At 40.1% G+C, this 20,877-nt stretch overlaps 1 protein-coding gene across 1 annotated transcript in view; it reads left to right on the top strand.

The window, feature by feature from the left end:
- The first annotated feature begins 10,461 nt into the window (after positions 1-10,461).
- The window catches only part of msraa (methionine sulfoxide reductase Aa), a 521,940-nt gene continuing 511,524 nt past the window's right edge, over positions 10,462-20,877 (top strand). Inside the window, exon 1 of the mRNA XM_060851609.1 lies at positions 10,462-10,608. Within this exon, the coding sequence (XP_060707592.1) occupies positions 10,536-10,608 (73 nt within the window). The 5' untranslated portion in view covers positions 10,462-10,535. The remainder of the gene's footprint in view (positions 10,609-20,877) is intronic.

The following is a 20,877-nucleotide window of genomic DNA, read 5'->3' as shown; positions in this document are numbered from 1 at the left end:
GTAAAGAACTGCTGATGCAAGTTCGTATATTGACTGCAAACACAATTGTCAGAAGTACAGAAGACTCCAGTAGTCCTTACCTGTTTTTGTTACTTGTAACAAGGTAGACAGTATATTACTTTTTATTCCTTATGGTCCATCTCCTATGAGCTGACAATTAAAGGAACACTTTTCGTGGATTTTAGAAAAATTCACAAATTGGACAGCAGCCTGTCTTTACTGTAGGCTGAAGGGATATGTTCCAATACATGTAACACAGAAATGAACAAAACTAATAAAATGTCCGTGCATCTTAAGTTGTGGTTGACCATCTGCAAAATAAATCAACAAAATAGCTGATCTGATCAAAGCATTTCACTTTTACAACATGTTAAAAATGAATATGTTGCTGTTTTAGCAGCAGATCTGGCTCATTTCTGCCTTGAGGCATCTTGCTCTGCCTACAGGAACTTCATTGCTTCATGCAACACAGGCACTCCTGACCAAAATGCTTTCTTTATTATCATACAAAAGTTTATTAAAATCACACTGAACCTGAAAATAATTTTAATTCATGTTGTAATATAGTATCAAAACTACACCTTCATTGGTCATGAGAATTTTAATTACGTTCATATTGTTTTAACGACACAGAGTTGGATGTGACACAAGCTGTAATTGGACAATGAGAGGCTGTATTAAGTTCTATTGCTCCATGTTCAATTGCTAGCATCTAGATAAAGCTTTGCCCTCAGAAATATTGTTGGAAAGCACTTATAACAACTACATAAAAGCAAGCCAACAGCTTTTCTATAGGACTTGAAAGGGGTAAAGAAGTTTCCCTAACACAGCAAACAGGGTAGCACGGTGGCTCAGTGGCCAGCATTGCTGTCTTACAGCACCAGGTACCCAGGTTTGTTTTATTCTCCCACGCTTGCACATTCTTCCTGTGTCTGCAGAGGTTTCTTCTGGGTTCTCCAGTTTCTTCCCAGAGTCCAAAGATGTGCAGACTAAGTGGATTAGCCATGGGAAATATGGGGTTATGGATGGTTAAGTGGTTCTGGGCAGGGTCGTCTTTGGAGGGTTGGTGTGGATTCGATAGGCTGACTGGTTCCCTTCCATGATGTAGGGGTTTTATGAATTATCAATCAATTAATTTTTCACATATTAAAATGACAACAAAATTTAACCCTTATAATTATCTTTCTAGCTGGAATCTTATGGAGTGATGAGGGTCTTGCCAATTGAAAAACCAATGAGAGCTCAGTGTTGCCAATTTTGGTGAGAGGGTCTGCTGAATTAAATGCCATGCAATCACCCCATCACCAGGCAGCAACAGAAGGAAAACTGGGAACTGAAGTCCCACCTGTGAAGAGTAGCTGGCTAATTAGGATAGCAGTTATTTGGGTGGAACTGAGAAATAAGGAAGGGATGATCACCTTATTGGGATTGCATTTTCAACCCCGTAATAGTCAGAGGGAAATTAAAACAAATTTGTAAGGAGATCTCAGTTATCTGCAAGAATAATATGGTGGTTATGATGGGGATTTTAACTTTCCAAACATTGACTGGGACTTCTATAGTGTTAAGGGTTTAGATGGAGAGAAATTTGTTAAGGTGTACAAGAAAATTTTCTGATTCAATATGTGGATGTACTTACTAGAGAAGGTGAAAATCTTGACCTACACTTGGGAAATAAGGCTGGACAGGTGACTAAGGTGTCAGTGGGGGAGCACTTTGGGGCCAGTGACCATAATTGTATTAGTTTTAAAATAGTGATGGAAAAGGATAGACCAGATCTAAAAGTTGAAGCTCTAAATTGGAGACAGGCTAATTTTGAGGTATTAGGCAAGAACTTTCGAAAGCTGAGTTGGGGCAAATGTACGCATGTAAAGGGACAACTGGAAAATGGAAAGCCTTCAGAAATGAGATAATGACAATCCAGAGAAAGTATATTCATGTTAGGGTGAAAGGAAAGGCTGGTAGGTGTAGGGAATGCTGAATGACTAAAGAAATTGAGGGTTTGGTTAAGAAAAAGAAGGAAGATTATGTCAGGTATAGACAGGATAGATCGAGTGAATCCTTAGAAGAGTATAAAGGCAGTACTTAAGAGGTAAATCAAGAGGACAAAAAGGGGACATGAAATAGCTTTGGCAAATAGGGTTAAGGAGAATCCAAAGGGTTTTTACAAATACATTAAGGACAAAAGGGTAACTAGGGAGAGAATAGGACCCCATAAAGATCAGTAAGGTGGCCTTTGTGTGGAACCACAGGAGATGGGGCAGATACTAAATGAGTATTTTGCATCAGTATTTACTGTGGAAAAGGACATGGAAGATATAGAATATAGGAAAATAGATGGTGACATCTTGAAAAATGTTCATAGTAAGAGGAGGAACTGCTGGAGGTCTTGAAATGCATAAAAGTGGATAAATCCACTTATGGGTGGCTCAGTGGTTAGCACTGCTACCTCACAGCACCAGGGTCTTAGGTTTGATTCCAGCCTCAGGTGACTGTCTGTGTGGAGTTTGCACATTCTCCCCATGCCTGCGTGAGTTTCCTCCGAGTGCTCCAGTTTCCTCCCACAGGTCCAAAGATGTGCAAGTCAAGTGAATTGGCCATGCTAAAATTGCCCATAGTGTTAGGTGCTTTAGACAGAGGGAAATGGGACTGGGTGGATTACTCTTCGGAGGGTCGGTGTGGACTTGTTGGGCCGAAGGGCCTGTTTCCAAACTGTAGGGAATCTAATCCCCAGGACCTGATTAGGTGTACCCTAGAACTCTGTGGGAAGCTAGGGAAGTGATTGCTGGGCCTCTTACAGAGATATTTGTATAATCGTTTGTCGCAGGTGAGGTGCCGGAAGACTGGAGGTTGGCTAACCTGGTGCCACTGTTTAAGAAAGATGGTAAGGACAAACCAGGGAACTTGATGTCAGTGGTGGGTAAGTTATTGGAGGCAATCCTGAGGGACAGGCTGTACAAGTATTTGGAAAGGTAAGGACTGATTAGGGATAGTCAACATGGCTTTGTACATGTGAAATCATGTCTCACAAACTTGATTGAGTTTGCTGAAGAAGTAACAAAGAGGATTGATGAGGGCAGAGTGGTAGATGTAATCTAGATGGACTTCATAATGAGTTTGACAAGGTTCCCTGTGGAAGACTGGTTAGCAATGTTATACCTTATGGAATAGAGGGAGAACTAGCCATTTGGATACAGAATTGGCTCAAAAGTAGAAGACAGAGGGTGGTGGTGGAGGGTTGTGACCAGTGGAGTGCCACAAGGATTGGTGCCGGGTCCACTACTTTTCATCATTTATATAAATGATTTGGATGCGAGCATAAGAGGTAATAGTTAGTAAGTTTGCAGATGACACTAAAATGGGAGATGTAATGGAAAGCGAAGAAGGTTACCTCAGATTACAACGGAATCTTGATCAGACGGCCAAAGGGCTGAGAAGTGGCAGATAGAGTTTAATTTAGATAAGTGTGATGTGCTGCATTTTGGGAAAGCAAATATTAGCAGGACTTATACACTTAATGGTGAGGTCCTAAGGAGTGTTGCTGAATGAAGAGACTTTGGAGTGCAGGTTCATAGCTCCTTGAAAGTGGAGTTGCAGGTAGTTAGGATAGTGAAGAAGGCGTTTGGTATGCTTTCCTTTATTGGTCAGAGTATTGAGAATAGGAGTTGGGAGATCATGTTGTGGGTGTACAGGACATTGGTTGGGCCACTATTGGAATATTGCATGCAATTCTGGCCTCCTTCCTATTGAAATGATGTTGTGAAACCTGAAAGGGTTCAGAAAAGATTTATAAGGATGTTGCCAGGGTTGGAGGATTTGAGCTATAGGGAGAGGTTGAATAGGCTAGGGCTGTTTTCCCTGGACCGTCGGAGGCTGAGGGGTGACCTTCTGGAGGTTTACAAAATCTTGAGGGGCATGGATAGGATAAATAGACAAAGTCTTTTCACTGGGCTATGAGAGTCCAGAACTAGAAGGCATAGGTTTAGGGTAAGAGGGGAAAGATATAAAAGAGACCTAAGGGACAACTTTTTTATGCAGAGGGTGGTACATGTACGGAATGAGCAGCCAGAGAAGTGGTGGAGGCTAGTACAATTGCAACACTTAAAAGGCAAGTGGATGGGTATATGAATTGGAAGAGTCTGAAGGGATATGGACTGGGTGCTGGCAGGTGGGACTAGATTGGGTTGGAATATCTGGTTGGCATGGACGAGTTGGACCAAAGGGTCTGTTTCCGTGCTGTACATCTATATGACTCAATGGCATTGGTCATGAGATGGATGTCATGTGGGAAGGTAATTAATAGCAATGGTATGGTGTCAACTCACAGGAACTGCCCCTTTCTGATATCAGTCCCTTGATCAGGCACTGAATGCTTTTTAACGAGGGCACCTTTTGAAGCAATGTTATACCTTATGGAATACAGGGAGAACTAGCCATTTGGATACAGAACTGGCTCAAAAGTAGAAGACAGAGGGTGGTGGTGGAGGGTTGTGACCAGTGGAGTGCCACAAGGATTGGTGCCGGGTCCACTACTTTTCATCATTTATATAAATGATTTGGATGCGAGATTGCAAGCAGCCCTGCATAGGTTAGCTCATCATACTCTCCATATGGTGGGTCTTCTGTTGGATTATTATCAGTCGTGGCAGGATGAATCCCTTAAGGAAGCACTAATTGCAGGAAGGTTATTTATGGGCTTTCCTGCCATTTACTTGGTTGAGGTTCAGGCAAGGTGGCAGGATCTCCATTCCCCACCCTCTCATTCCATTAAATACCCCCCTGCCCACCAGCAAGTTTGCCACTTGGGTTGGGTATTGGCAGCAGGCGATTTTGGCACAGTTTCTTTGCAATTCCACAATTGGCTCTGATTTCCTCATTCTGTTTTATGTTCTACTCAATGGGTTTAGCTTTACTAGCCTTTTGAAAAAAAAGAGTGGAGTTGGGAAGGCTGGAAAAATTGCAGAGCAGAAACATTAGGTGGCACACCCTGTGTCCTCCATGGCATGCCATTTTGCCATCAAAGAGAGAAATGGCAGAGGAGGTGCCCTGAGGTCACTTGAGTCACTTATAACAGCCAATGAAGGACTACTTTCTCTTTATGTTGGTATTAGAGGACAATGAGAGAATGAATGAACACCACCTAATTTCACTCCAGTGGCCTGGGGGGGGTGAGGAATGGGTCACATGCTCCTCTTTAGTTTCAGCGTTTCTCACAAATGTGCTCCAGATAACAATGTCTACCACAGTGGTAACAGGCCCATTTGTACACTGCAAATGTCTCCCAAATGAGTTCCAACCATGGCTGTGCAGAGCTATTTTACCCTCGTTGACAGTATTCTTCATTGAGATGCCTCATGCTGTGTCTGTTTCACAGTACTGCTCAGTGCCAGTCTTCAGCCCAATCACTGGGCATTTGAAAAATGTATTCATAGGATGTGGGTGTCACCAGCTGGGCCCAGCATTTATTGCCCATCCCTAATTACCCAGTGAGCAGTTGACATTTGTTACATTATCACTACTACACTAGATTTTTATTCCAGTTTTAACTAGAAATAGATCACTGTTCCTTCACTGTTGCTGGGTCAAAATCATGGAATTCCCCCCCTCAGGGACTTATGGGTTAACCTACAGCATGTGGATTGCAGCAGCTCAAGAAGGCAGCTCACCAGCTCACTCCAGCAACTAGGGATGGGCAATAAATGCCGACCAGCCAGTAACGCCCACAACCTACAAGTGAAATAAAAATTCAAATTTCATCATCTGCTACAGTAGGATTTGAACCCATGTCCCCAGAACAACGGCCTAGTGTTCTGGATTACTATTCCACTGACAATACCATTAATCATCATCTCTCCTCATGGAAGTGAGCCAACAAACTCAATGGTGATCTTAGCAGCAGCAACAACATAATTGATCGCTGTAGTCAAGATCCTGTCACATTCAGCCAACTCAGAATTTTCCTAGTATCTGAATGATGTGACAATAGCATCAGAGTTGGGAGAACACGCTAAGTGATGTCTAGCAACATCTAGCAAAAAAATGTCCAATATTCCCCTTCAGGCTTCAGTGCCTGGATGGGAAGCTTGTTAGAAACTGGTGAAAGCCCTGTTTGCATGCATTATCATTTCATTATTACCATCTCACTCATTTATTTCCAAGTACCAGTAAGAAACAAGATGGTTCCATACCTAAATGGAAAATTAGAGCAGTTCCCTGGTGGCTGCAAATCACGGGTATCTTTTCCAGGCTCCAATATTTGTCTGCATTCTAAATACCTTAGGGCATGGACCATGGACAATGACTACCTCCAATCATCGAAGTCAGTATCAGCAAAGGCTTATCTGATCATTATATCACATCTCAGAATAATAGTTCAGAGCCTCACTGTTACACTTGGAGATCACTGACATCTTACTGCTGTTTTGCACAACAACAGGCACCCACCCACCATCTCATACACTGGTATGGGATGCATCACTGGGCTTTTCACATACTTTCTGAGCACTCATTCAGCATTGCTTTGTGAAAGGAGAATCACGCTTGCCAGATTTATCAGGATTCTTTGAGAAGGTAACACGCAGGATATAAAAAGGGGAAGCAGCAATGTAGTATATTTTGATTTCAAGAAGACGTTTGATTAAATACAAGATGCTCGGCTGCTTATTTAGATAAGCACTTATGGAGTTAGAGCTAGTATATTAGCATGGATAGAGAATTGGCTAACTAATAGAAGATAGGCATTTAGGATAAAGAAGGTACTTTTAGGAAAGCAACTTGAAACTAGTGGAATGTCACATGGGTTGGTGCTAGGGCGACAATAAGGAAAATGAAAGTTTGCTGATGACTCTAAAATAGGTAGGAAGACAAGCGAGGAGAATGACACAAAGGGTCTGCAGAGTGATATAGATAGGTTAAGTGATTGGGCAAAAAAATCACTTAACTTACTTATATCCCTCTGCAGACTTCCGGTCTTATGATCTTTGGCTTTTAGTCTTCTCTAGTTTGCATATTCAAGTACACTTTTCAAATGCTTTCAGCCAACTCACGAGTTTAGTTAAAAATCACACAACACCAGGTTATAGTCCAACAGGTTTAATTGGAAGCACTAGCTCCTTCATCAGGTGGTTGTGGAGGACACAATTCTAAAACATGGAATTATAACAAAAGTTTACAGTGTGATGTAACTGAAATTATACATTGAAAAATATCTTGATTGTTTGTTGAGTCTTTCAAATTCCACCTCAGGCAACTGCTGTGTGGAGTTTGCATATTCTCCCCAAGTCTGCGTGGGTTTCCTCTGGGTGCTCCGGTTTCCTCCCACAGTCTAAAGATGTGCAGGTTAGGTGATTTGGCCATGTTAAATTGCCCGTAGTGTTAGGCGAAGGGGTAAATGTAGAGGAATTGGTCTGGGTGGGTTGCTCTTCAGAGGGTCGGTGTGGACTTGTTGGGCCGAAGGGCATGTTTCCACACTAAGTAATCTAATCTAATCTGTTAGAATGACCATTTAGAATTACTTCTTTCATATGTAAAACACAAAACTTTTTTTATATAAAGGTTACTTTCTCAGGTTAACTATGACAATTGGAGTCAGCCAGATAATATGTTGAAGGTGTTAGCCTCCTGTGTTCCCTGTCTGTGCCATAACATTTAAACTGATTCTAATCTAAAAAGTGAGTTAACAGAGTCTTCCATGGATTCATGCAGTTTTTGAGCAAAGTACAATGCAACTCTTCAAGTACAAATTCACCCCACAAATGTATATGTATATATGTGCATGTGGGTTTGTATGCGTGTATGTGCGTGTGTGTGTCTGTCTGGGGTGGGGGTTTGTACCCCCTGGAAGTACTCATAAGAATGTGGTACGATGCTTAACTCATCGACCGCCAGTTCCGACGTGCTACAGCAAGGAACCGTAACGGCCTCCTCGGGAGACAGATACGTGCTGCAACTGACAGGGTACCCTTCGTTGTTCAGTACTTCCCAGGAGCTGAAAAACTACGGCATGTTCTTCGTGACCTGCAACATGTTATCAATGAGGATGAGCACCTCGCCAAGACCTTCCCCACACCTCCACTGCTCGCCTTTAAACAACTGCCAAACCTCAAACAGATCATTGTTCATAGCAAGCTGCCGGTTTTCAGGACAACTCCATACAACCCTGTCACGGTAGGCGCTGCAAGATGTGTCAGAGTGTGGACAGGGATACCACCATTACATGTGGGGTCACCTCCCACCATGTACGTGGCAGGTACTCATGTAACTCAGCCAACATTGTCTCTTATACGTTACAGGCAAGGATGCCCTGAGGAAACTGAGCAAAGGCTACAGCATCGGATGAATGGGCACTGCACAACAATAAACAGACAGGAGTGTTCCCTCCCAATTTGGGAACACTTAAGCGGTCCAGGACATTCGACCTTGGACCGTCGGGTGACCATCTTCCAAGGCGGACTTTGGGTCAGGCAGCAGTGAAAAGTGGCTGAGCAGAGGCTGATAGTTAAGTTCCGTACCCATAGGGAGGGCCTCAACCGGGACCTTGGGTTCATGTCACACTACAGGTGACCACCGTTGGACCACACATACACACACACACACAGAGGCACTCCTATACACACACAGACATACGCATACACAGACACGCACACAGACACTCACACACACTCCCACATACATCCTCTCACAGACACAGACACTCTGCACTCACACATACACATATACACTCTCTCTCACACTCACAGCTGCTCACCCCAGACAGACAGACACAAAAACCCCATCAACACATGTACATATACGTTTGTAGGGTGAAGTTGTACTTGAAGAGTTACATTGTACTTTGCTCAAAAACTGCATGAATTCATGTAAGATCTGTTAACTCACTTTTTTGATTAGAATCAGTTTAAACATTATGGCACAGACAGGCTAACACCAATTGTTACAGTTAACCTGAGAATGTAACTTTTTTCAAAATGTTTTGTGATTTACATATGACAGAAGTGAAACTATCATGGTCATTCTAACAGATGAAAGACTCAACAAACAATCAAGGTATTTTTCAATGTATAATTTCAGTTACATCACACTGTAAACTTTTCCTATAATTCCATGTCTTACAATTGTGTCCTCCACAACCACCTGATGAAGGAGCAACACTCTTAAAGGTAGAGCTTCCAATTAAACCTGTTGGACTATAACCTGGTGTTGTGTGATTTTTAATTTCGTACACCCCAGTCCAACACTGGCATCTCCAAATCACAAGTTTAGGTTAGGCTATTCTTAGAAACTTGACACAGAGGACAGAAGTGTTGTCTCTGAGCTTTGATTTCTAAATTTTACTTTAATCAATTTAAGTGTTCCCCTATTATGTTATGAAACGGAATCCTGTGGATCATGTCAGACAACCCTGACAGTACCAAAGGAACTATTTTATCCAAATTATTTAGACATTCTAGACAATAAATTGTAATAAGAATGTTTAAAACTTGATGTCATTTTTCCATGGGATTGTGGTTGACGAAACATTTGAAAACAAACCTTCCAACTCAGTGAGCAAACTTACATCCAGAACCTCAATCTGAGCTATAAACCTCAAAACTTGCTAATATATATTAGTAGATGCAGTAGTTCCATCAGCTATCCTTTGGAATGGCAATTAAATAAGCTAAACTGTATTTTTTAAGATAAGAATTTCACGGCAATTTTTAGGTGTTACATACACTCACACAAGCATTGTAACTTTTAGGGTTTTCTTGGTTTTTATATTAATGTTTTAAAGTAAAACATATAAAATGATGGAAAAAATTCTCATTAGTTGAATAAGTAGGTTGTAAGAACTACGGTGACAAGTTGGAATAGAGTGGCAATAATGAAAACTGTATGAGTTGGTAATGTTGAAGAGCAGTCATGTAGTCTGGGAGCAGGATCATTTTGCAGAGAACAGCAATCTGGGAAAATTAAGCAAAATTACAGAATAATACAAGAAAACATTATCAACGTCTAGTAATAGCTGGAACAGGTTTAATACATGGATTGATGGGACCTATGTCCAAACACACCATCCAAATATGGGACTTTTTATGATTTTGTACCATTAAGCAGGTTCACTTAAATGTGATGTACGTGATAATATCTTTTATTATCTATAGCACATTCCTGAAACATTTCTACAGAGCTTGGCAAGCTTCCATTCTATTTTGAGTGTGGAATGGGAGGAGTGGCAACTAACCGGAAAAATGTCGAACTTAGGAGTCAGGATTGACAAACAGAATGGAGGGGAGCTGCACTATATGATCTAACATTTAAAAAGTTTCATATGGTATATTTTCCTAAAAATGATTTTGTTAATACAGAATATATTTTTTGGCAAAAAAAGGAATACATAAAATGCATCCTATTCACCTGCAGGACTGAAAGGGCAAAGCATGTCATGTAAAGATTACCCAGCTTCATTCTGAACACGGCTGTTCAAACTGTCTCACGTGATTTTCTTGCTGGAGAGCATTTGGCGGCATTTCCTACACGGCAGAACAGGGCGTATAATGGCTTCGCAAGATCAAGTGTTATCGAAAGAGCAAGGCGATGACAAGAAAAACGATGTAATGAAAGTTTCAGGTACTCGATTAAACTTCATTGAATTACGAATGATTTTCTTTTAAAAAATGAGAGCGACTAGGCTTGTCTTTTGATCGGTCCTACGTGGAGAAAGGCTGAGTCGCGAGAATATATTCAGAGTACTATCATCCTAATTGGAGGTGAGAAGTACCGAACCTTCAGCCTCACTTCATGCAACTGCCACGACTGCGATTCGAGTTGCGGATTTCAGAATATCACCCGGAACTTGCGCTCGCTCCATCTGCGGGACGTTCCTGTCCAACTTCCTTCTGCGCAGTTGCGCAATGTACACAGTGTAGCGGAGTTGGAGAGATTGCTGCTGCCGTGGTGGGGATGGAAGTGTGGCATCCCTCCCGCAACATTCATTACTGTGCTATCCTAATGTCAGTTTCACTGAGGCGTTGAAGAGCACAACGATATATGTCCGACTTTTAAAGTCATTTTTTCCTCTTAAATACCCTTATTTGAATTGGGGAAAATCTAGTCTTTCAATGTGTATCGGACATGTAGAATGATGTTAAAAATCACACAACATCAAGTTGTAGTCCAACAGGTTTAACTGGAAGCACACTACTTTCGGAGCGCCTCTCCTTCATCACTATCACCTGGTGAAGGAGCGAAGCTGCGAAAACTAGTGTGCTTCCAGTTAAACCTGTTGGACTATTACCTGGTGTTGTGATTTTTAACTTTGTACACCCCAGTGCAACACCGGCATCTCAAAATCATGTAGAATGATAGTAGTATAATTAAGAAGGCATGCAGTTTTTGTACAAAAACCTCTTTGCAGTTTGTTCTCCAAAACTTGTCCAAATGACTATTATTCATTCCTTATTCTTGCAGTAATGTAGATACATGAGTTTTTTTTACAAGTTAACACAACTATTCTCGAGATTTATGCAAATCCACTCAAACCAGTTTTTTTTGTTGTTCTCTAATTTAAAGGCTCAAACTGTCCAAAACATATTTTCTCATCTTGCTTGCACATCTTATGGAAAGCTACAGATAGTTAGGCCTAAGATACTACACTGAAGAACTTTTACAGATATTTACTGGTGGTGAGATGACTCATCCTCAGTCAGCAGGCTACTGCCTAACAGGTGTGACTTGATCTCACTGATGATAGCATCCATCACTTCACTGAAGATTAAGAATGGACTGATGAGATAGGTTTTTTTGTGAGCAGGACATACTTGGGCAATTTTACACATTGTTGACATAGTACTGGAACAGCTTGGCTGGGGGATTGACAAGTTCTGGAGCACAAGTAATCATTACTATTGGTGGAATGTTGTCAGGGCTCATAGCCTTGCAGAATCCAAGGATGGGGGTAACTGAAACTCTTCAAAATTTTCAGTTAATCAGGGTGGGTCAGCATGAATTCATGACAGGGACGTCATGCTGAACAATTAATTTTTTGAAGTGTGACTAAGGTAGTGGACAGGACATTGCCTATGAATGTTGTTTATGTATAATTGCAGAAGGCATTTGATGTAGTCCCATGTAAGAGACTGTTTTAAAGTAGAAGGCCATGAAATATTGGGCAAATTACTGACATGTTTGGGAAATTGGTTAAGTGTCAGGTGCCAGAAAGTAGGTGTAATCAGTTGGCACTCAAATTGATAGGATGTGATCAAAGCTGTCCCACAGGATCTGTGTTTGGGCCTGTTATACATGCTATTGATGAATGACTTGAATAATGACATATAAAGTCATATATCCAAATTTACTGATAACACAAAGTTAGATGGTATAATAGATGACAGCTCAAATTATAAAGAGTATTGATCGATTAAGTGAATTAGCAAAACTGTGGCAGATGGAGTTCAATATGAGTAAGTGTAGATGATCCATTTTGGATCAAAAAAGACTCGATCTAGCTACTTTGCAGATAGTATGAAGTTAAATACAGCAGATGTCCAAAGAGACTTTGAGGTTTAGGTGCAAAGATCATTAAAAATGCCATGAACAGCTGTAGAAAATAATCAAGAAAACTAATGGAATGCTGGCCTTTTTATGTGGAGGACTGGAGTACAAAGATGCAGATGTTATACTGCAATTATACAGAACCCTAGTTAGACCCTACTAGGAGTGCTGTGAGAAGATTTAGATAAACACACTTTAGGAAGAATATATTATCCTTGGAAGAACCATGTAGGTTTACAAGAATAATATCTAGACGTCAGGGGTTAAGTTATGAAGACACTTTATACAAATTAGGCCTTTTCTAGAAATTAGAAAGTTAAGGTACAATATCAATAGCTTCAAAAGTGGGTGACAAAAACGGAGGGAGGTATAACTGTATTGCTTAAAAAATCAATTACAGTTTTGAGAGGAATGATATACAAAACTGGTTAACAAATGAGGATTTATGGATTGAGTTTAGGACTAAAACAAAAGGGGCAGTCACACTAGGCGGAGCATACTACAAACCCCAAATACCGAGAAGAGATAGAAGAATATATATGGAGACAAATGTCTGTTGGAATAAGAGGACAATAATAGCAGGTGACTTTAACTATCCCAATATCGACTGGGTTTCAAACATTCTCAGGTGATTTGAGGCTGAAAAATTCATGCACTGTATCCATGAATTGTTTTTAAACAATCTGTGACAACCCAACGTGAGGAAATACAAATCTGGATTTAGTTTTGGGAAATGAAGATGGGCAAGTGGGTGAAATGACAGTGGGCAACCATATTTGGAATAGTGACTACAATTTGGTTAGCTTTGCTAATATTATGGAAAACGACAGCTATAAATTAGGTGTAAAAGTTTTTTTTGCTTGTGGGAAGCAAACTTTGCAAAACTGAGAAATGATTTGGCTGAGGTGAACTTGGATAGGATAGCGAAGGGATAGTCTGTAGGAAGCTGTAAAAAGTGTGATTCTTTGGACACAGAGTAGACGTGCACCCTCCAAAATTAAGAATGGTACTGCCAAATCTAGACTTCCATGGTTATCTTAAAAAATACAGGGAAAAATTAAACAGAAAAAGAAAGCTTATGGTAATCATAAAAAAAACTGCAGATAACTGACAGGAGTATAGAAATACAGGGATCATTTTAACAAAGAAATAATGAAATCAAAGAGAGGACAATGAGAAAATATAAGCAAGCAAGATGAAGGAAAATTCAAGTTTTATCAATATATAAAGGGCAAAAGCATAGTTAAGGGAAAAAAAGGGATCTATCAGAGCTGAAGAAGGGAACGAGAGTGAAGATGCAGAGGATATTCACAAGGGAAAGCAATGATGTGGAATCCAGAAGGAGCAGTCTGAAATATTGGACAAAATAATCATAGAGAGAACATGTTTGTGAAATTCGATTCTTGAAAGTGATAGGTCACCAGGGCTGAATGAGTTTTCCTCAAGATGCTGAAGGAGGTCAGGAAGGAAATAACAGCTGCCGTGAGGATTATTTTCCAATCTTCACTAGACACAGGTAGGGTGCCTGTGGAGTGGAGGTATGCAAATATGTTTCTGTTGTTTATAAAGGATACAAAGGAAACACCAAACCATTCTGGGCCAGTTAGTCTTAATTTGATGGTGGGCAAATTGTTAGACTCATTCGTGAGAGATCAGATACACTATCACTTAGACACGGACTAGTCAGGGGACAATTAGCGCATCTTTCTTAAGGCGAGGTCATACTTTACAAATTTGATTGAAATATTTGATAAAGTAATGAGGACGATTGAGGGTGGTGCAGTGAATGTTGTCTACATGGATTTTAGTGAGGCATTTGTCCACATGGCAGACTGGTCAGAAAAAGTAAAAGCCTGTGGGATACAGGATAATGTCTCAAATTGGACAAAAGGTTGACTTAGTAACAGGGAGGAAGGGGTAATGATTGATGGTTGCCCTTGTAAATGGAAAATTGTTTCAAGTGGTGATCTACAGGCCTCTGTGTTGGGACCTGTGCTGTTGTTTTGTAGATTAACTATTTGGGCTTGAACATGGGCACAATTACTAAATTTGCAGACAATACAGAAATTAGCAGTGTAACGGATAGCTGTAAGCTCCAAAATAAGGTTGGTGGAGCGGACAGGAAGGTTGAATTTTAACACTGGTAAGTGTGATGTAATGCATTTAAGGAGGTCAAACAGTAAAAGGGAATATACAATAAATGGGAATATCCTGAGAGAGGTGATGAAGCGAGAGATCTTGGCATGCAAATGCACAAAGGTTGAACCTTTCGCATTTCCAACACCCCTCCCCCAAGTCCCTCCTCCCTACCTTTAACCTTAGCCTGCTTGGCACACTCTCCTCATTCCTGAAGAAGGGCTCATGCCCGCAACGTCGATTCTCCTGCTCCTTGGATGCTGCCTGACCTGCTGCGCCTTTCCAACACATTTTCAGCTCTGATCTCCAGCATCTGCAGTCCTCACTTTCTCCTATGGTTCTATATTAACAGGAAACAAACTCTTTCCACTGATTGGGAATAGGAGGCATAATCTGAGAATTAGAGCTAAACCATTCAGGAGTGACATTAAAAAAGAAGAGATAATAGATGTTTGGAACACTTATGTACAAACAGCAGGACCAGTTGTTAATTTTAAATTTGAGGCCAATAAACGTTTTTTAAGCAAAGATATTAGAAAATATGGACCAAAGGTAAGTGTGTGGAATTAGGCCATTGATCAGCCTTGATCTCATTGAAGTAGGCTTTTGGGGCTGAATAGTCTACTCCAGTTGCTATGTTCATAATTTTCTTTGCCGCTGATCCTACAACGTTGCATAAATGTCGTCAGAAGCCATGAGTTTGTGTGTTTTATGGTCCGTATATGTTAAGAGAATACGCATCACTGTATAATAGTATGTGACATGATGGAATCAAGATCTTACATTCTACTTTAACTCGGCTCATTTGAAACATGACATGCTAATAGAAGCATGATTTGTATAACTTCATAGCTAAACTTTAGCCCAGACACCAAGGTGCCTGTGAATGTAATTGTTGTATGCATTTGTGCGGTATGATAACATCTGTTGGATCCTTCAATACCATGTTACCCAAGCCTAATTTCTGATATTATGAGGGATGACCTGTACATTACTGCATCAGGGAAAATTTCCTGCTGGAGGCAAACCCACCAGAAATTCTATTTCAGCATATTGCAGGAAGATGACAGAACCTGATGATGAATTTGCTGTTGCTCATTGTGTCTTTGGCTTACCCGCTCAACTCCTTCTGCAGACAAACTAACCTAACTATATGAAAAGAAGGAAAGTCACTGGATGTTTAGGGAAAAATAATTTAATCAACTTCAACAGATCAAAGATCTTAGTCAATTGAGCGCAACTAAGTAAGAGGCTGTTATAATTTTGTTGGATGATAGTTTGGTGTGTGAAAGTGGGACATCTCCAGTGAACAAAATGGTTAGAAAGGCCTACAAGAGATTTTCCTATTAATGGTGAAATGGATGTATTTTGCGAGATTCCCGGAAAGTAGTATTTTATCGGTTCATGTTGCGTTTGCAACTTATTGACACGTCAGTGTTTCAAAATACTGAAGTAATTGCTAGTAACACAGCCACAAAGATGACCAGGAAAATGAGCACTTACAAAAGAAGAAAAATGGTTGAGAACTTGGAGCTAGAAAGTGCAGCTGCGACATCCAGCTTGACTCTCAATTAAGTGAATTTCGTTAGCTTACTGCACTGAGCAATGTACTGGAAGAGTTTACATTTTCAATCTTAACCAATTGTACAATGCTTTTGGAGTGAATTCTGTTATTCTTTAAATTATGAAGTATTTGTTTGTTGACATTTGTCTTCAAAACAACTATTTTCCTCTTTTATGCTTCATGCTATGTATCATTACAACTACACATGACAGGTGGAACGTTCTTCACTAATCCCCTGCACCATTCCTTTCCCACAGTCCTCTGCAACTACTTTCTGGGAAATATTCTGTAAGCTTGTAGTGCCTCCTTGTAGCATCTACTTTAGATCTGGAAATTTTATGGGCTATGTACAGATGTGAACTCAGAATTTTTTCAGATAAGACAAAGATAACCCATGCTATTTCACTTGCATGTATTTAAGGGAAAAGAAAGGATGAGTATAGATAGCTCCCATTGAAGATCTGGTACTGATACAGCTGGCCTTGGGCAAATGGCTACCTTTGGTGCTGCAATTTCCATTATAGCAGTCAAAGCTGGTACTTTTTCCTTTGCTAATACTGTTACCTTTCCAATCAGTGGGACACATTGTTCATTGGTAATTCACTGCTGGAGTGAAAAAAGCACTTGATAGGTTGTAGCCGTGATAACTATTATGTGATCTTCAGGTCCTTTGTTGGTACTGGCTTTTCAGTTTCACTGTTGTCAAGTCACCAGTTTTTAACAATATACTTGGCATGCTGTCAATACATATCAATAAGAAAAGTAACCAAATTAATTCTTATGGTCCATTCTTTTCAACTGTACCTAGATTTACTGTCAAATTCTTAACTGATGTTAAGAGTAGGGTTTGGCTAATGTTTATACACTATTATAGCTTTCCTCTTGCGGCTTATGATGCTAGTTTTGTAATCTGACTACATTAGAGCTTTAGAAATAGTTAACTTTAATTTTACTTATCTGATTGCTTTCGCAAGGAACTGCACATGATTAGAAAGAGAATATCTTATTTCTCAGTTTTCATGCTTCTATTTTTCTTTGTGTTTCTTTTTTTCTTTAAGTTTCTGTCTGTGTTTCTATAGTCTTCTGTTTCTATTTTGGCATTTTTGTTTTTGTCACGATCATTTTTGTTACACTTTTACTTCTGACTGCTTGGTGCTAGGATAGAAGCCATCAGTAGCTGTATGCTGTATATGGATTGAGGTTTATTGGAGAGGTGTGGTCCTCTGAAGCTTTGTGACTGTCCAGCCCCACACTCGACCGATAATCTGTGCTTATCTCCGGTCATCCATCCATTCCACATGCATTCGCCTTTTCACAAATTTTAGAAAACAAGTCAGAGTCCTTTGGATGAAACAGATAGGAGGAAAGAGAAAAAAATTTGGTTGAGGGACAGTGGAATTTTAACCACTTTCTTTCACTTAATCATATTTCCTTTCTTCTTTTCTCTGCCCAAAACAGGCAGGTCCCAAATTCATCCCAGCTGAAGCAGGAATCATCCCACCTTCTGTCTGATGAATGTGATCCACATTAGTCATCCAATTGACTGAGTCTAAGTGACACGGTGCAACAGTACTTAACGTTGCTACCTGACAGCACCAGGGACCCACTTTCAATTCCAGCTTTAAGTAACTGTCTATGTGGAGTTTGTTCTTTGGAGCATTGATGCAATGGGCTGATTGACCTCTTTCTGTATTGTAAGGGATTCTGTAATTCTACTGGTTGTTGTGACTGTTCTATAAGACAGTTAGGCAAGGCAAGATCAGCTCTATCAGTATGTAAAGGTGCCTGATATTTCATGTAGAATAGGATTGTTGGTAGCAAATCTACCCTGGATCTCCTGATTCTCTGGAAGAAATCAACATTAACAATCATGGCAATGTGCACTTTTACATGCATTTGAAATTTGGTGCTATGGGAAATGATGGTAGAGACTGATTTATTTCCATTATTTGGCTGATGAAAAGACTCTCCTGCTATTGGCATATGTCGGAACGATATGCAGATTTGATGCTCAATCTGTTTGGTTGTGGGACTTGTTTCTGGTTCAGAGGCAGGAATGCTACTCACTATGCCGCAAGACTTCTTCCTTAATCGCTCTCCTTTATAATTTCTCTCATGTTTTTCTGTCATTCATTTCATCCATAAACTTGCCATTTTGATTTCTGCAACATTTTCTATCTACAAAGCAGGAGATGGTTTACACAAGATCTTACAGTTGTCTTCATATTTTATTGTGGAGCTTTGCGTTGTTAGTAGCATGTTGAATCTTTCTCCACTGGAAATATATGTCAAAATAATTTTACATTGAGGTTTCAAATATCAGACAGAATAATTATTTCTCCTCTATTTGTAGAATTATTTAGTCCAATTTGTTTTGGTTTAGAACATTGATAAATAATGATTTCAAATGCAAAAGTCTACCAATTCTTTGAAAGGAGTTTGTGATATTTCATTTTTAAATTTTTAAATGAAAGTTGCATATTATCAGCTTTAATATATTATACTCATTTTCACTTTGAATTTTTTGAAATAATTTTTATTTCTATATGACCTCAATTAACTAATGAAAATTGCAGCCAATTATTACAATTTTATATATCAACTTTTGAATGAAGAGATGACCTTTTGAGCTAAGTCTAGTGTGTACAATGGATGCAAACAAAAGTCAAGGATTAATTTACTGCAATTTTATCTTGAAGCAGTTTTATGTTGTAAGTAATTGGATATTTAGAATATATTAAAATGTAAAAAGTGTGTGATAATGGAAGTATGGAAAAGTAAGAATTTCAAAATAAGTTGTGCAGCTTTGGAAAAAAACTTACATTTCTTCAAAAATATTTTTTCACTATGGCTATTGAAATAGATTATTTATTGTCCACTTACTAAAAGGATCACTGAGCAGAATGTTAATATTGCAAGGCCAAATTCTCTTGGTGGATGCAGAGGATAGGGAGTCCAAAGTTTTAGAGGTTCAACATTTAATTTCTTGTGTTAATGCTGAAACTGTAGATGGGAGTTGTTTGAATGCTATCGGATACACAGACATCATTCATCACTGCTCATTTCTGGGAGCAAAGGTGAGAGTTCATCAAGATGTGAGGAAGAAATGTGTCCCAACTGTTCTCCTCATGGTTCACAGCTTTTAGATACAGGTCCCTTCTAAGGTGATGGCGGTGTAGTAGGTAGCATTTGGTCTCCTGTGCCTAGGGGTCATCCATGCTGACCACTTTTTTTTTTCTTCATTTTCTTTTTAAATTTTGATTTCTCTTTTTTTTCCGTATATCATCTTTTTGGCGGTAGGTGGGATGAAGATGGCTTTTAAGATTAGGTTAGATTCTCTACAGCGTGGAAACAGGCCCTTTGGCCCAACTAGTCCACACTGACCCTCCGAAGATAACCCACCCATACCCACTTCCCTCTGACTAATGCAGCCAACACTATATGGACAATTTAGCATGGCCAATTCACCTAACCTGCACATCTTTGGACTGTGGGAGAAAACCGGAGCACCTGGAGGAAACTCACGCAGACATTCACCCAAGGTTGGAATCGAACCAGGGACCCCTGGTGCTGTGAGGCAGCAGTGCTAACCACTGAGCTACCGTGCCACCCTTTGTTGTGGTCCAGAGTATGGTGGCAGTTGCTGAGCCCAGTCTGAGAGGATGGTGAGGTGGCTGGTGAGCCCATTTTGGGACCTAGAGGGTGACAGCAGAGTGGGACTCTGGAATCAGCGTCAAGGTGGTGGCTGGTGGAATGGTGAGCATGGGGACCTGGTTTCAGCTGCTATATCTATGGAGGCTGGCAGCGGCTTCGACATTGAGGTGGTTTGACTCAGTATTTGGCTGTCTGGAAATTCTTTGGACAGCTTTTGCCACATCTTCTTTCCTGGGATTGGCCCTTAGGGCAGCTTCTGCAGAGTCTTGCTGGCTGGGATTCCAGCAGACTGGCATGGATGGCCTGCTTTGGTGGCAGCTTCCAGCCCAATATTCCATTAGCCTGGTGTTCCATTGGCCTGGCATGGCAGTCTTGCAGCAGTACTGCCTTTTCATGAAGTCAAGAGCTGCGAATTGATCTAAGATCGATTTTGTCATAAATCTTTATTCAATTTTTCTTATCTATGCCTTTTGTTGTTAACATAGACACCATGGAATGGTGACTTCAGTGCATTTTGTAAAAAATTACAAATGACAATAAATGACTAATCTGTTTTTTTTTGTTTCAGAAGCAGACAGCACTCTAATAGCTTGGTAATCATTTAACAGCTTGTGTAGCTTTCGGAAGTATTTTTCTATTTTCTGAACTCTGGGTTGTTGTGAGTGCTAAGAATGCAGCATCACATCTATTCAAAGTGAAGTTCCTGAATTTATATTTTAAATTTGTTGGTAAAATTTGTCAGAGCGAAGGAAAGTTGCTCTAATGTGCTCACAAAGTTTACAGTTACAGAAGCACCAACTGTGCTATTGCAGAAATAAATCTTTGTATGATGCAAAATATATAAATTTACAAAGAAACTAAAAATATGAAAAATTGTAAATATGTAACAACACATGAATGTTTCTCCCTCAAAAGATTACGGAGCCATAACCGTGCTGTCTGCTTCTAAAACAAAAAAGGTGACTTGAGTGTACTTGTGCATGAAACACAGA

Source organism: Hemiscyllium ocellatum, chromosome 3, assembly GCF_020745735.1.
Source record: "Hemiscyllium ocellatum isolate sHemOce1 chromosome 3, sHemOce1.pat.X.cur, whole genome shotgun sequence".
In the NCBI taxonomy this organism is placed as follows: Eukaryota; Metazoa; Chordata; class Chondrichthyes; order Orectolobiformes; family Hemiscylliidae; genus Hemiscyllium; species Hemiscyllium ocellatum.
The sequence above is the reverse complement of the archived record's forward strand: the minus strand, read 5'-3'. Positions and strand labels throughout refer to the sequence as shown.